This window comes from Ursus americanus, chromosome 20 (assembly GCF_024610735.1).
Source record: "Ursus americanus isolate L20-20 chromosome 20, mUrsAme1.1.p, whole genome shotgun sequence".
Taxonomy (NCBI): Eukaryota; Metazoa; Chordata; class Mammalia; order Carnivora; family Ursidae; genus Ursus; species Ursus americanus.
Window position 1 is genome coordinate 53,620,714 of NC_142146.1, and position 16,826 is coordinate 53,637,539.

The 16,826-nt window shown below is 36.3% G+C and overlaps 1 protein-coding gene and 1 pseudogene across 2 annotated transcripts in view; both read right to left on the reverse strand.

The window, feature by feature from the left end:
• Window positions 1-16,826, reverse strand: part of IFT80 (intraflagellar transport 80) — a 116,773-nt gene that overhangs the window by 32,570 nt on the left and 67,377 nt on the right. For both annotated transcript variants that reach the window (XM_087870318.1, XM_087870319.1), the window contains 2 exons: window positions 10,527-10,706; window positions 720-838 (listed from right to left, as the gene is read on the reverse strand). In XM_087870318.1, coding sequence (XP_087726444.1) covers window positions 720-838; window positions 10,527-10,706 — 299 coding nt within the window. The remainder of the gene's footprint in view (window positions 1-719; window positions 839-10,526; window positions 10,707-16,826) is intronic.
• On the reverse strand, window positions 853-10,520 carry LOC148108434 (alpha-ketoglutarate dehydrogenase component 4 pseudogene; annotated as a pseudogene).

The following is a 16,826-nucleotide window of genomic DNA, read 5'->3' on the forward strand; positions in this document are numbered from 1 at the left end:
ATCATATCGGTATCTTGAAATCAGGCTTGATAGGAGTATTTACATTATGGAAATAGGCAAACACTGCAAATCAGGTTGGTTGGTTTGTTTCCAGAAAGCCAGCTCAAAATTAATCAGTACGTATTGAGTTACACTTTGAAAAATACCAAGTATGTTTGTTTAAGACACAAGTTTCTTGAATGTACTGAATTATTCCCTGCTTTCTAATACAAAGTAGATTGAATATATTTTCTTTCATCACTTCTGGGCAACTCTGGATTTTCAATATGAACATCCATGATTACCCTAGGCTATAACACTGAGCCTGAACATCTTTACTGAACATCTTTCAGCCTGTTGTCGGGCTGCTAGCTGTCCCCTCTCTTCCAGTGGTTAGGTGGGTCCTTTTCTCATCATTTATCAACTGCTCCTCTGGGCTCTGAAATCAAGTTATACTAAAGTCCTTAGAAGTGTGAGTAAAGTAAGAGTAAACACTATCTCAGAGAAAGCATTTTCTATTATAAAAATGATTATTAACCTCTGATGCACAAACTTTATTAGATTTATTTTCACTGCTTATAGCTCATTTTAAATCACTTCTTGGTTGGGAGTAAGTTCAGGATAAGTGAGGTTTTAAGAAAATTAAGTTTAGAACCAAGCCATGTTGATAGGAAAGCTTGAAAATAAATTTTCTCATCACAGACAAAACTCTGAATTTTTAAGAAATGCAAGATGCTTACGAGAACACATAACATTGAAGAGACGTTGAAACAACTAAGTGTGCATAGTTCAAAGATGCTTTAATGACTCTATCACGGAATTCCAGTAAATCCATGGCATCATTAAGAACATTACGAACCTAAACAAGGAAAAATGAAATACCAACAAACAACATTAAAATACATCAGAATTTTAATTAGGTAAGTTAGCAAGATTTTGAAGCATAAAATTCAATGCACTCTGGATTACCTAATCATATAAAAAAGAATTCAATAGGAACTAGGCATAAGATGACATATTTGGGTATAAAAATCAACCAACAAAAGAAAGACACAAAAAACTCTTAGAAATGTAGATTTCTAACCTGAAAGCCAATCTGAATGAGGTAGCAATGGAGAAGTAAGGTGGAAAATGCTATAACATTGAGATATAGTAAAAAAAATATATATGGCATATAGGAGATGGAAAGAGACTATATGATTTCTGCCCAAACAGTAAGAATATCTCTTTTTAGGGATAGGTTTTACTTTAAAATTTAAGTCCTAAAAAAAGAGATAAAAATAATTTTAAAAATCAAAATGGAGTGGGAGGTATTAGTAAAGACAGCAACTGCACAGTGAAGAAGTGAGGCGCACAGAGGGACACAAATATTTCCATATGTTAAAGCATAGAGATAACATTTAAGGAAGCTAAGTACCAACTAACATTGTAGTAACAGGTGAAAGTAGAGGAAAAAGAGATTAATTGTACCTAGAAGTTAGCATTTCTTTAAATTCCCCTCAAAATGTTATCATCTTTCTAAATATAATGTGACAATTATAGAAAGAGTAAGGGAAAAAAGATAAAGTCAAACTTCGTTTAAGTACTTCTTCAAAGCACAAATACCTATTAGGCATATTACATGTTTATTTATTTTTTATTTTATTTTATTTTTTTAAGATTTTATTTATTTGACAGAAAGAGACACAGAGAGAGAGGGAACACAAGCAGGGGTTGGGGCAGAGGGAGAAGAAGAAACAGACTCCCCACTGAGCAGGGAGCCTGATGTGGGACTCAATCCCAGAACCCTGGGATCATGACCTGAGCCGAAGGCAGATGCCTAACGACTGAGCCACCCAGACGCCCCTACATTTTTATTACCTGCTCTTCAACTCCCATCCCCATGAAACAACCACCATGATGGAGATGGCAAAATTACATATACCTATATTCCTTGACCTAACAATCTTACTTCTAGAATTCTGTCACAAAGATAAATAAGCAAAATCATGAAATAATATACACACGAAAGGCTATTACTATATACAACTCTATTGGTAATAGTAAAAGACTGGAAACAGCCCAAATGTCTATCAGTAAGTGATAAACTGAACAAACTACGGTATATTCACAAAGTGGAATACTCTACAGCCCTAAAAAGAAAGAAGAAGATCTATAGAGTGATCTCCAGGATATAATAAAAGGTGAAAAATGCAAGATGCAAAACAATATGTATAGTATAATACCTTTTATCTAATAAAGGGAAGGATATGAAGATATATGGATTTGGGTTTTTTTAATATATACTTTAATCAGTATATAAACAATTAGGTAAGCTTATGGAGAAGCTGACCAAGATACATATATTGGGAGATATAAGTATCCACCTAAATTTTCTGTATTTCATTTTTTACAGAATATGTATTCAAGTTGTTTACTGTATAATTTCTCATGTGCCATTTTAGAAGTCCTTTATTGTGAAGACCATTCTTTTGTCTGATGACAAATAGCAGCCAGCCACACTGTCAGTGATTATTCTGGACCTACACATCGGATAAATTCAATTTCTTCTTGAGCTACAAGTTTCCTTCTGCATTTCTGAGGTAATATTTTTATTATTTCTGCAGCATCTGGTGGACCCTGATGTATCAGCAAATCTGGTGATTTTTACTTCCCTTAGAATGCTGTGAAATTGAAGAAGAGTGAGATGGTAGTCCTGCTGATCTGAAAACTTCTGATACTTTGGGTTTAGGATTGTCTCTTCTGTCAGAGTACCATATTAATGGAATACGTGGCTAGGCTACCTGAATGACCCTGCTGGCAGATGCCATCTTGCGGTCCATCATGACCCTGAGATGGGGCAGCTTCTGGGATGCTTGATAGGCACAGAAATAACAGGAGTCCTGGGCAGTTGGGGGTGGACCCTGCCTGTGATATATGGATTTGTTTATGTGACAAAAACAAAACAAGCAATCTAAAACAGTATTCAGTAACATATTATTAGAATAATATTGGTGTTGGTATTTTAAACTATATTTTGGGATATAGTTTAATATATATATGTATGTGTATATATATGTAAGATAGATAGATAGATCGATTGATTGATCGATCGATAGGCCAAAGGGACCATTTGAGCATTAAAGAGAATAATGACTGCAATGGACTGAAACACACCAAAAATGTTAAAATCTGCAAGTTTATAACGATAATATCATCAACAGCAACAACAAAACTCATTGGGAAATCAACTCATTATTTGAAAATTGGTAAATATAGAAAATACTTCAGAATTGTCTCACCTCAGAGTAACCAAATGGTTGAAAAGGCAGTGTCTTATGGAAGAACTTTAGCTAATAAATGAGGAAGGAGTGGTAGAATTACAAGATTACCAATCCCAATGAAACAGGGTTCTAGACAAGTATTATCAATGGGTGCTAAAAATATTAAAGTAAAAGCTTAATGAGCTCTTCAGACTTTTTTCATGATTGATGAATCAAGACTTACAATACCTAAACATATTGATTAACCATAACATCACTAAAAGAGAGATAAGCAGACATATGTGTCTCTTGATGTGATGCAATAGGAAGTCCACAGCACTACCTACAAAGTGTCCTTTAAACTTATCAAGGCTCTAAATCGAATAACCAGTCTACAGGAAATACAGGGGCTAGATAAACATGTTAAATGGAATCATACCATAGGGATGCAAATGGGAAAATGGGAAAAATTCAGCAGAACCAACCACCCGGTTTCTTAAGCAAATAAGAAGGAGAAGAAATTGTTTCAGATTTAAAAAGACTGAAGAGACAAATTAACTAAAAGCAATGTGAAACTTTGTTTCCTGACATAAACAAACCAACTATATAAATATATATTTAGAAAATAACTGGAGAAGCGGAACCTGTTATAGAAAGATATATTTAGGAAACAACTAGAGAAATGTGAAATGCTACTATGGGTATGTTAAAATAAACAGTTTCATCTTTCAGACACTTTTTGAAAGTCGTCATACAAAACAGCAATGCTGGACTATGTTAAAGAAAAAAGACACTGATATGTTTGTATCACTCTTCAGTGAGTAGGAGAAATGACTGCAAAAGGGGGAGTAGTCTGAGGTAGGTGCTTTAAAGGGCTGGTGGTGTTTAGGGAAGAAGAAATTATTGTGGCCTGAAATCAGCAAAGAGGCATAAGGAAGACATCCCCCCAGTCTCCAGACCCAGTAATACCTGGCATAAAGACGAAAAGTCTGTAGAAGCAACATTGCTCTCTGGAATCAGCCAATTTTTACTTGAAACAAAAATGCGAAGCGTGCTTTCAGTGAGAAGGTCTTCAAAGTTACGGATGTATGCTGCCCACTGTATACTACACAACTCCAGGCCTAAGTGCATGGGTCCCCTGGAACTACCAAGCAGGCCACAACTGCAGGTGGCAACTATGCAACTCTCTCCTTAAATCCAAGGCTTTTTGAGATCTTTCATGGAGGGGAGAAGACCACTAACTACCTTAGAGATCCCCATGTTCTGATTTTAAAGAGACCCAGGTCAGGCCACTTGTCTCACTTTAAGTCCTTCTCGTTCCATTAGCCAGCAGAGCCACTCTTCTCACTGTCTTTGTCTCCTTGCTACTGGACCAGGATTCACTCCACACTCTCCATTTTTGTTCCATTTCTGCTCCACAGACATGTTTACCTTGTTTTTGAGTCCAAATAAGTCTTTTAATTTTAATTTTTTAAAAGATTTTATTTATTTATATGCCAGAGAGAGAGAGAGAGGGCACAAGCAGAGGCAGCTGCGGGCAGAGGCAGACAGAGAAGCAGGCTCCCCACTGAGAAGGGAGCCCAATGTGGGACTTGATCCCAGGACTCTGGGATCATGACCTGAGCCGAAAGCAGACGCTTAACTGACTGAGCCACCCAGTTGCTCACCCATTCTGAGATAAGTCTTTTTAAAAATACATATATTTCATATATTATTGATCTCTTTGGAGCCATAGGTATGTCTCTTTCTTCCAAGTGTGAACATAATGACACCATCTTCACCAGAAGTCTAGGCCCCCAGAGACTTCTTTAAAGGCCCAAAATACCATCCTCTCTTAAAAACATTTTAAAGCTAATGGACTGGAATGAAAGTTTTTAAAGGAGGTTATATGATAGTTTCTTTATAGCAACATGATACACAGTGAAACAAATTGGCTATTAATACAAATTGGGGGAATTCAATATTTAAGAGTAAGATTGTATAAGCCTCTGCCACTATTCAATTATAAACAGATTTCTTAAAATTCATATTTGCCTAAAGCTTCCCATGGGGGAACTCCTTTTTTTGTGAACCTAGAACACTGGAACTAAAAAGGAATAAAACATCTCAGCCATAATAACAAAACTAAAGACAACCTGAAAATTGTGGTTATAATTTCAAAACTATGATGAATCCCACATCAGAAATGTCCTATGCTGATTTTTTTTTTTTTTTAAGATTTATTTACTTATTTGAGAGAGGGTGGCAGGGCTCGATCCCACAGCCCTGAGATGATGACCTGAGGCAAAATCAAGAGTCAGACACCCAACGAACTGAGCCACCCAGGTACACCATTGTGCCGAATTTTAAAATGCACCCATTTACTCTGTTCAATTTAGGACACTTCCAAGATTAACCTCTTGATACTTGTATCACCTAATACTTGTACCTGATCACAGTATTTAGACTCCTCAGATTGACTTAAGTCCAAAAATTCTGTTCCCACATTTCAAAAATACTCATTTAATCCTATACATAGATATAATCATAGCAATACTTACCATTTATTTTTGTTTTACATATATCATCTCATTTAGTCCTCAAAATCACTCTATTATTAATTTTTATCTTTACAAAAGATAAAGTGACTAAAACTCAATCTTGCATTATGGCAACTATTAGAAGCCAAGGTTGTGGCCCTTGCTAAACTGAGAGTAGCAGGGGAAAGAAAAAAGTAAATGCTTCATCTCCTTCACCAGTACCCTCTCTCTTCTAGGCATTTCTTCCTAACAAAGACATCAACAATCTCTTTCAGAAAGGATCATCCACTAAGATTCAGCCTAAAGGCAAGGGCCAGAGGAAGAAAACTTCCCACTCCAGGTTACTGTACACAGAAAAGCTGAGGTCCAGGGAGACAGGTAAGGCAATGAAGCCTACTGCCAGATAGCAACTGCTAGGTCCAGCTCTGTTATTTAACAATTCGGACTCAACATGATCTCTGGTTTCTGAATTAGTAAAATACAAACCAGCCAACAGTCTACTAAGTTTCTAAGGAAATTGTGAAACTCTAAACCAGGCAAACAGCAACAACAAAAATGTGATTATTCAGTCCCTATAACAATCCATGGCCCCACCTTACAACAAAACTAAGTGCTGCTTAATGTACAGTGCCCAGAAAGGGAATTCTCCCAAGTGGGAGATCTTCCCAGAAAAGCACACCAGAGTTGCCAAATTAACCAAGCAACTAACTCTACTGCAAAGAAAAAGAGTTCTCGGTATATTCCTGGCCAGCTGGATTTTAGCTATGGACCCAGTAATCACAGTGTGCTGTTTTCGCTCTCCTCTATTCCAAATAGTCACAGACATCCTGTTTTCCCTTCACCACTGTAGGTTAGCAATATGGGGGGAGGAAGAAGAAAAAGTAAAATTCATATTTATTTATAGTTTTCAGACCAGAGATTTAGAACTGGATGGAATAAGTGGATGAGTCTAAGTTATCTTCTTTTAGGGAGGGATGGGCTTGTTTTCAATTGCATACAGAATAGCTTCATTAGTTATGTAAAGTGGCTGGTAAAGCTTAGTGATCTCCACATCCTGTTATTCACATCCGTGTATATGTCTTTCCACTTGTGTGTGGATTGGATCTAGTAGCCTGCTTTTAGTGAACAGAATCTGATAAAAATGATGAGGTACCAGTGCTGAGTTCAGGTTATTAAAAAATGTGACATGTCTTGCTCACACTCCCTCTGGCCCTTCTCACTTGCTTGCTCTGATAAAGCAAGCTGCCAAGTTGTGAGCTGCCCTTTGGAAAGGCTACATATAAGGAACTGAAGTTGGTCTCCAGTCAACAGTCAACAAGAAACTGAGTCCCTCAGTTCAGCAGATCATCATAAACAGAATCCTGCCAACAACCATGTCAGTGAGCTTAGAAGCAAATCTTCCCCTAGTTGAGCCTTCAGATGTGTCTAAAACCCTGGCCAACACCTTGACTGTAGCCTTGTGAGAGACTCTAAGCCAGATTCCTGACCCACAGAAACTGAGAAATAACAAATGTTGCTGTCTTAAGCCACTAAATTTTAGAGTGATATGTTATGCAACAATAGATAACTAGTACAGTGTGGTCGCTAAACAGCCAAAGGATAAACCATACTGGATATATGTTAGTTCTTGTCTTCCCGGAATCAAATGCTCTTTTCTGGTAAACATGCCTTGGTTTTCCTTTGGGGAACCATTCTCTCCATTATTCTCAATTACCAAGAGGTTTAGATGGGGTTGACTCATCCTCCCCCACAACTAAATACACTCAATCTAAACTTGACACATGAGACCTGATGCTGAGACTTCTGTTGGAATCATTGTGGGGAGTAAAGCACTCTTCTTCTTGGACTTGAGGTTGATAGATGTAAGCCTGGAACTATCGAGGCCATAAATGAGGGAGAGGTTTTGTAAAAATAAAGCCAACACAAAGAAAAGGAAAGTCAAGGAAGAGAAAATGATGAAATCCTGTTGACATTTAAGCCTCTGAATCCAACAATGCCTCGTCTATTTCTTGACTTCACATGAAGAAATAAGTTTCTTTCTTCATTGTTTACCTTAAATTAATTTGAGATGAATTTATGAAAAAAAAAAAAAGAGATTTTCAACATACTAATCTAGGAGGTTCCATGAGAACAGGGACCAAATTTGTTTTCATCGCAACTACACTTCCCATTGCCTAGCCCAATGCCTGGCAAGAAGGAATCACTCAATAAATATCTATTGAATATGTGAATGAAAGTATTCTAAGAAAAAACACTGAATAGGCCCAACTTAGCAAAAATGCAATGCAAATGTTTTATAATCACTGAGAGAGTAAAACAAAACACCTTTAAAAAAATTAAAATAGTGTTCTAGTTCTAAAACTTTGAAAGATTATTTAGAAACATTATTTTAAGTATAAAAACAATTTGGATTAGATAAGTCACTTAAGCACCTCCACTGTTCATTTTATCTCATGTAAAAATCTCTAGGATGACTCCTTTTTATTTTGGAAGAAAAACTCCTCTTTCTAGATATATTCTCGTCTTGGGGCATTTTTGAAATTAAGGTTAGAATTTATTTTAGCAGTACTATATTAGCTAGTTCCCCATGCACTGTCTGAATAAAAGAACCATGTCCCCAGATCAATTGATTAGAACTCACAATGCAGGGTGCCTGGGAGGCTCAGTCGGTAAAGTGTCTGCCTTCAGCTCAGGTCATGATCTTGGAGTCCTAGGATTGAGCCTGTCAGGCTTCCCTGTTCAGTGGGGAGTCTGCTTCTCCCTCTCCCCCTCCCCCTGGCTTATGCTCTCTTGTGCGCTCTCTCTCTCTCTCTCTCAAATGAACAAATAAAATCTTTAAAAAAAAAAAACTCACAATGCATTCTTTGTCATAGGCACAGTACTATAAGTAATGTTTTGGTTTCCAGGTTAATTAACAGAAATATCTATTTATACATAATATCATCTAGATCCCAAAACTAACGTACAGGAAATATGGAAGACAGAGGGACATGTCAAACCATACCACAGGGGTACAATCACTAAAGTCCGGACTGTGGGAAACTCTGCTGGACAAACAATTTGGTTTCTTCAACAAATAAACTGCAGGGGGTAAAAACAGAGATTGAAGGGGAATCTACAGATTAAGAGATTTAAAAGACAGGTCAACCAATTGCAACATGTAAGCCATTTTGGATCCTAATTCAAACAAACTTTAAAAAATGTGACATGTAGGAAACAAGTGAAAATTTGAAGACTTCCCGGATATTTGATAATATTAAGGAATTATTATTTTTAAGGTACAATAATAGTACCTTATTGTGGTTATGTTAAAAGAGTCCTTATCTTTTAGGTGTATATTGAAAATTTTACAGATAAAATATGATATCTGAATTGGCTTCAAAATAATTGGGGAAGGAGGAAGATATGAACATGGATGGGGCAGGCTTGATCCCAGGTCAATGGGTGTTAGGGTTGGGTGATGAGTACGTAGAGATTCATTATACTATTCTGTCTACTTCCGAATAGGTATTAAATTCTCCATAATAAAAAGTTAAAAAATTTAAAAATAAGTAAACAGAACAAAGAAAAACTATAATGTATCTAATTATTATAAATCTAGTGATCATATTATCCAAATTAAAAAATCTGGATACTTAGGCTAAAGAATATTTGAATAGGCCTAGAAATTACAAGATATATGCTTCCAAATAATTACAATACTCTGAATTCTGAATATGAAGTCAGAGGCAACTGATACAGAGAGGAGGAAGAAGAGTTAGAAGGTACAGTTCCCCTTCCTCTGGCACAGAGTTGGCCACTGTAAGGCCTCTTCCTCCTACCTTTTGTCAACTAACTTTTAAAATATTTGTTGAGGGGTGCCCGGGTGGCACAGCGGTTAAGCGTCTGCCTTCGGCTCAGGGCGTGATCCCGGCGATCTGGGATCGAGCCCCACATCAGGCTCTTCTGCTATGAGCCTGCTTCTTCCTCTCCCACTCCCCCTGCTTGTGTTCCCTCTCTCGCTGGCTGTCTCTATCTCTGTCAAATAAATAAAATCTTTAAAAAATAAAAATAAAAATAAAAAAAATAAAATAAGATATTTGTTGAGCATTTATTATATGTAAGACACTGGGCTTGAGTGAAACATAGCACTATGCCCTCAAGAAGCTTACAATTGCATAGATAACCCCTCTTGCTGCAGTTCTCAGACCTGAACATTTCCACCTACCTCCCACTGCCACATTCCAACCTTCCTCTCTTGTTTTACTAGAAAAGTACCTATTTTTCTCTCCCTAACTCCCAATAAGAACTTCCTACCATTTTCCCACTTTGGCTTGCCTTAGGTAATTCTTAAAAGGAAAAACAATTTTTTTTAATCAGGTTAAATCAGCTTCTACAATTATAAATAAATAAAATAATGTAACCCTGACAGTGACTAGCAGGCTAGGCCTGCCATGAGGTCAACCCCAGGAGTTAGATCTAACTTATCACAGCTTCTTCCCTCCTTCCTGGAATATCCAGGAATAAGAATATCCAGGAATATGAATCCACATATTCCCTAACTGCTTTGAGTTTCACCATCCCTGCCTCAACCCCACAACCACAGTAGCTGTGGGCACTTGGGTTCTATATCAGTGACAGGTTCTTATCTTAGGTCATGAAGAAGTCACTAATGACATAGTTAAAATATTTGATATGCCTGAATTTTTATAAACTTGATTTAAATATAATTAGTGAAGATCATTCCATATTCTTAGTGAGCTAATGTGAAGGAAGCAGGGTTAATCAGCCATGAACATAATCATACCTGCATGGTTCTTCGTTTAGTTAATGTTACTTGAAAATTTTTCCACTCCCAACGTTGCTCCACCACGTGTGCAAAAACAACGTGTCCATTTCCACAGGCTCCGGCGATCTGAGTGCCATCAATTGACCATGCAATGTTAAATATGCTGCCAGTGTTGGGCTTTTCTAAAGCATATGACCACTGGAGGAGAAAGAATGAGAGAAAAATCGATATACTGAAAAAAAATTTTAAAGAAGTTTTAAACTAAGCATACTTTAACATTTTAAGATTATTTTTTAAAAGAATGTCTTTATCCTAGAATTAATATTTTTCATAATAAAATGATTGTGTACTGAACAGAAGATACAGATGTAATTTTTAAAGTACACAGAATATGATAGAAATGTATAAAATCTCTCAAGCACTGCAAAACACCCACACCATTCCCATTCACATCATTAGTGATAATACTGAATGGGTAAATACTAAGATTCCATAGAAGAAAAAAAAAAGATACCTTACTATTAATTCTTAAGGATTTCTATAGTCCAATCTAAAAGATTGGTTATAATATTCCAATAATGTCACTAAAAATTGAAACTAAAATACACAATATAACTAAGACATCTGATATACATTTTAAATCATGAGAGCATAGGTTAATTGATCTTTTTTTCTTGTTTGTTTTTCATAATATAGTAAATATAAACTCTTCTAGAGTCTACCTATGTTTTTAAAGTTATCTAAAGGTATCAATAAGGATCAACTGGGACAAAAGAGATGTGTGTGTGTGTGTGTGTGTGTGTGAATAAGAGAGTAAGAAAAAGCCTTTTAAAAGATGCTATTACATGCATTTTCTTTCATTTTTCAGATGCAACATATGTATTTGCTAAAAGGATGATTTATTTATTTGACTAAATTAATATACATTCTCTTTCCATTCTTCCAACCTTACAGCCTACAAAGTAAGTCTTGATTTTTTTGTGGTTGATTTTTTGGTTGCTCTTGGGTGGGTATTTATTTTGTTGCACATTATTGTTGTTTCAAATGTGTTCGTTGTTAGCTATAGGCTCACTGACAAAAAGTGTGGAGAAAATGGAAAAAATATAGAAAAAGATTCATTAATTCATACTACTATCAAAAAAGACTTTAAATTCTCAATAAAGTTCATATATACAATAAAAATGCTGAATGATCCTTACCACTCACTGACACTTTTTTTCAATTCCCTTCCACTACACTTTAAACTTCTACCTGTTGTTTAAGTAAAAGGCCTATAGGACACCTGGGTGGCTCAGTTGGTTAAGCAACTGCCTTTGGCGCAGGTCATGGTCCCGGAGTCCCAGGATCCAGTCCTGCATCAGGCTCCCAGCTCGGCAGTTCTCCCTCTGACCCTCCCCCATCTCATTCTCTCTCTCTCAAATAAATACATAAAAACTTTAGAAAAAATAAAAATAAAAGGCCTATAAAAAAAGTTATCAAGGAGGAGGTAATGAACAAGCTTTCGCTTCATCAGCAGCATGAAACTGTTAGAAACTTCCTTTTCTGAAATTAAGAAGAGCAAGTTCAAAATATATATATATATAATAGTTGAAGTCATCTTTTTAAAAATAAGACAAAGAACATCAAGGATACAAACAATGTGCTTCTGGCAATAATCTGAAATTAACTCATTTGTGTTTGACAAACAGAATTATGAAATACTGCATGACTACTATTTTACATAAAAATTAAATGGTTGGTATAGGCAAATGAGACTTTATTGTCAATATACAATACTTAACAGACTGGACTAGGCTTATGGCACATCTGTCGTTCTAAATCTCGTCTATTCTCATGGTGTAGATGCAACAGAGATCTTATTTTAAAACCACAGATTCATATTTTAAAACTATTTGCTTTTTTTTTTTGAGAGAGAGAGAGAGTGTGTGAGAGTGGGGAGTGGGGGTGGCAGAGAGGGGTAGAGTGAGAGAAAGAATCTTAAGCAGGTTCCATGCCCAATGTGGTTCCTGACACAGGACTTGACTCATGACCCTGAGATCATGACCTGAGCCGAAATCAAGAGCTGGATGCTTAACCAACTGAGCCACCCAGGTGCCCCTTAAACCTATTTACTTTAAAGTATGATCTTAAAATACCCAAAGAACCAAATCAGCCAGAAAGACACATCTTACTAAAATTAAACATAGAAAAATGTATCTAAGAATTCCTGGATGCCTGATCCTAGCTAAGAGGAGAAACTGGAAAGAAATGTTTAGATAACACTGTCATCACTCTATATTTCTCTGATTTCTTTCAGAGTCTGTAAGGTTCATCAAAAACGAAGTCTGCAACATGTAACTTATCCATAAAACAAACTTCAAAGAATGTAACAGTGCCATGATATTAAAGTTATATTAAATTTTTACATTTTTACTTAAAATTAAGAAGTGATTCCTTTTACATGACTCTAGTTTCAAAAAAAAAATACAAGCACAAGCAAATCAGAGAATGGGTCTTTAATAGTTATGAAATTTGGGGGCTGGAGTTGGGAGATAAGGTTATTTTGTCCAGTCAGTAAATTTAATAATTATTGTTAAGTCAAAAAGATCTATTTATCATCTGTGCTTTAAACAGACTTTTAGGGGCGCCTGGGTGACTCAGTTAAGCATCATTAAGTGTCCTATTCTTGATTTCAGCTCAGGTCATGGTCTCAGGATGATGGGATTGAGCACCCCATTGTGCTCCCCACTCAGCAGGGAGTCTCCTTGAGACTCTTTTCTCCTTCTCCCTCTGCCCCCAACCCCGCTGCCGAGCTCTCTCAAACCAACAAATAAATATTTAAAAATAAATAGAGATTTTTAACATTCTAAATCTCTTCTCTTCCCCAAGTATGCCAAAGATTATTCACGTTTGCATTTCAAACTCTAGAAAGAAATGAAGCAGCCTCCCTCAATGTGATTTAGTGATACTAGTAGTAAGAACCATGAGAACGAATTTTTAAATAACCCTCTCACTTAACACTTATCTCTTGCTTTACCCCAACTATCCCTTACTTTAGGATATGCCCAGGCCAGCACCACCCATATTGCCTGTGATCTTGTTAGAAATGCAAATTAATGTGCCCAACTCCATCCTATTGACCGTGATCCTCTGGGGGTACGAGGGCCAGAAAACTTTTAATGAGCTCTTCCGGGGATTCTTAAGCACGGAAAAGTTAGGACACTGGTTCTTAACTGGTTGCACATTAGAATCACCTGGGATGCTTTATAAAAAAATACCAAAACCCAGGAATCCAATCAATTAAATCCAGAAATTCTTGGGATGGGATCTGAGTATATTTTTTAAAGTTCTCTATGTGATTTTAACATACAGCCACTGTTCTACAAGAAAAGCAAAATCTGTAATTTGGTTTAAGACTATCATTAACAACTGGCTCACTGTTAATACCCTGCCAATTCATCTGCCAACTCTTGAGAAAATTACATGACCTGTGTCATAGCCTCTAATCCAGCATCTCACAGTTATGTGTAAACTTGGTTTCTTACATTCGTTACCAAGTCCAAGCTTGTTCTGCTCACCACATGACAAGCCAGTTAAATTGAGAGGCTAGGTGTTAGGGCAAGGAGAGTGACTTTGTTTGGAAAGTCAGCAAATCAAGGAGATGGGAGGGCCCAAAGAACCATCTCCCCACAGCATGAGATTTGACCTTCTGTTATGTTAGGAAGAGGGGGAGGTGGGAAAGGAGTGGAGTCAAAAGATGATTGACATCTGTAGACATCTGAGAAAGATCACTAACCCCTTTGTCCTTGATCTTTAGGTATGGAAATCTGGTCATGTAGTTTCTGTAAATCTTAATCACAGCATAGTCATTTCTGTATATACTTCCTCATCTCCTTGGGTGAGGTAGATTTTGGGTAAAAAGCAGTTTTCACAAACCTTATCCATAACATGTCTGAGTGCAGGGCTAAGCAGAACTTTCTAAGCTAGGGAAATCGAAGCAATAAGGAGTCAGACATGCTAAGTTTCTCCTTGTTACACATTCATCAATCTAATTTTTCCTCTTTCACTTTTTATTATTAGACTTTCAAACAAACTAAAGTAGGAAGAGTAACATAAAGCACTGGTTTTCAAACTTTAGTGTGCATTAGAATTACCTAGAGGGATTGTTAACATAAATTACTGGGCCCACTCCAGTTTCTCTGATACAGTAGATACAGGGTGGCTGGGCCAAAACATGTTAAATGACACCATGAGACAGCAGATGGCAAAATCCAGACTGTGGGAAACTATAGGACATGACCCAGTTTCTTCAACTACAGAAAATTAGAAAGGGGAAAAAAATTTGGAAGGGGAACTTACAGATCAGCCAATCACAATGACTGTATCTTATTTGCATCTTAATTTCAACAAACTGAAAGAGAAAAGAGTTGGAAAAATCTGAAGTGACTGGGTATTTGCTAATATTAAGGAATTATTGTTCATTGTTTTTAGGTTTATTGTTATTGAGATTAGGTTATAAAGTCTTTGTGGTTTTAGTGCTATATACCAAAATATTAAGTGATTAAATGATACGTTATCAAGGATTTGCTCAAAATAATCTGGGCCATGGAAAAGTAGGTGGTGGTATAGATGAGCTAAGAATTAGCCATGAGTTGGTAACTGCTGGACGCTGGGTAATGGGTAAATGGGGATCCATTACACCAAATGCCACCAATAAATGTTATTGTTAAGTATCATAAACTCATTAATTTTAACATATTTGATGTGTTCCAATTAATATAATGTTCAAATTAATCTAATTTTGGCCAGCTTTTCTGACAGAATCTTGTAGTATTTGATCACTTCCCTTGTCTTTTAGTATGACGAAATGTTCCAGATTCATATTTTATATTTTCTGACCCACACCTCACATCAGCTTTTTCTTCAGTGAGCCTGGGCTTTTTTTATGGAAATGTGGGAAATGGTATTGAGAGAAAACCCTTAAGTGTTAGGGGTGCTCACTGTTACAAAGTTGATCATTGCTTTTCCAGGCCTTTTTAGTGGAAAGAGCTAGGAAATTTTTTTTCATGAACTTAAACTGATACTTCCAATTCAAACCCAGGAACTATAGGATTTTACTTCAATATCTCCTTTCACCTAGCCAAAATCCCAGTTCTTCAGAGCACCAATAAAAACACTCAGAATAACCATATCAACACCATAGTTACAAAGAGTTTTAGAAATTTCGTTTTTAATTCTTTTGCTCATAAGCCTATTTTCTTCTTTTTTTAAATGACAATTTTATTGAAATATATTTCACATATTATAAAATTCACCCTTTTAAAGTATAGAATTCAGTGGTTTTTTGGAAAAGAGCTATGCATCTAACTAATTTCAGAATTTTAGAACATTTTCATCACCACAAAAAGAAACTCATACCCATTAGTAGTCACTCCCATTTCCCCCTCCCCATGTCTCATGGCAACCACCAATCTGCTTTTATTTTCCACACTGGCCATTTCATCTAAATGGAATACATTATGTGGCCTTTTGTTACTGGCTTTGTTCACTTAGCATAATGTTTTCAAGGTTCATCCATGTTGTAGCATGTTTCTTGCTTCATTTCTTTTTTTTTTTTTCTTTTCCTTTTTTTTAAAGTAAGCTCTATGCCCAACATGGGGCTTGAACTCACAACACCGAGATCAAGAGTCGCATGCTCTATCAACTGCCAGCCAGGTGCCCCACTTCGTTCCTCTTTGTTGCCAAATATTGCATGGATATAACATATTTTGTTTCTCCATTCATCATTTGATGGGCACTTGGGTTTTTCAGGTTATTGGCTGTTATAAATAATATGGCTATGAACATTGCACAGAGGTTCTTGTGTGGACATGTTTTCATTTCTCCTTGGTACATACCTAGGAGTGGAATTGCTGAGTCTACAGTAACTCTCTCCTTGACCTCTTGAGGAACCGTCAAACTGTCTTCCAGAGTGGCAGGGCAATCATTTGAGTCTCTACTGTGAGCACAAGGAGCCGACACTCAAATCATTTAAGTCATTTGGAATAGCTCCTCTCTAGGTAGATACACAAACAACTGAATACATAATTAAGGTTTAATTTCCTTTTGAGTTTTAGAAATTGCTTTCTGAAAATTTCATTTTGTTTTATAATTATGTAAAATATTTACATGGGTCCAAAGTTCAATTTACAAAAAAAAAAATTATAAAACAAGGTATAGTCAAAGAAGTCTAGTTTCTACCTTTTCTCTCCCCCATTCTCCTTCCCCACATAGACATATGGATAGCTATTTTTTATTTTATGTTTTATCCTTACATCTTTGTTCAGTGTGTGTGTGTGT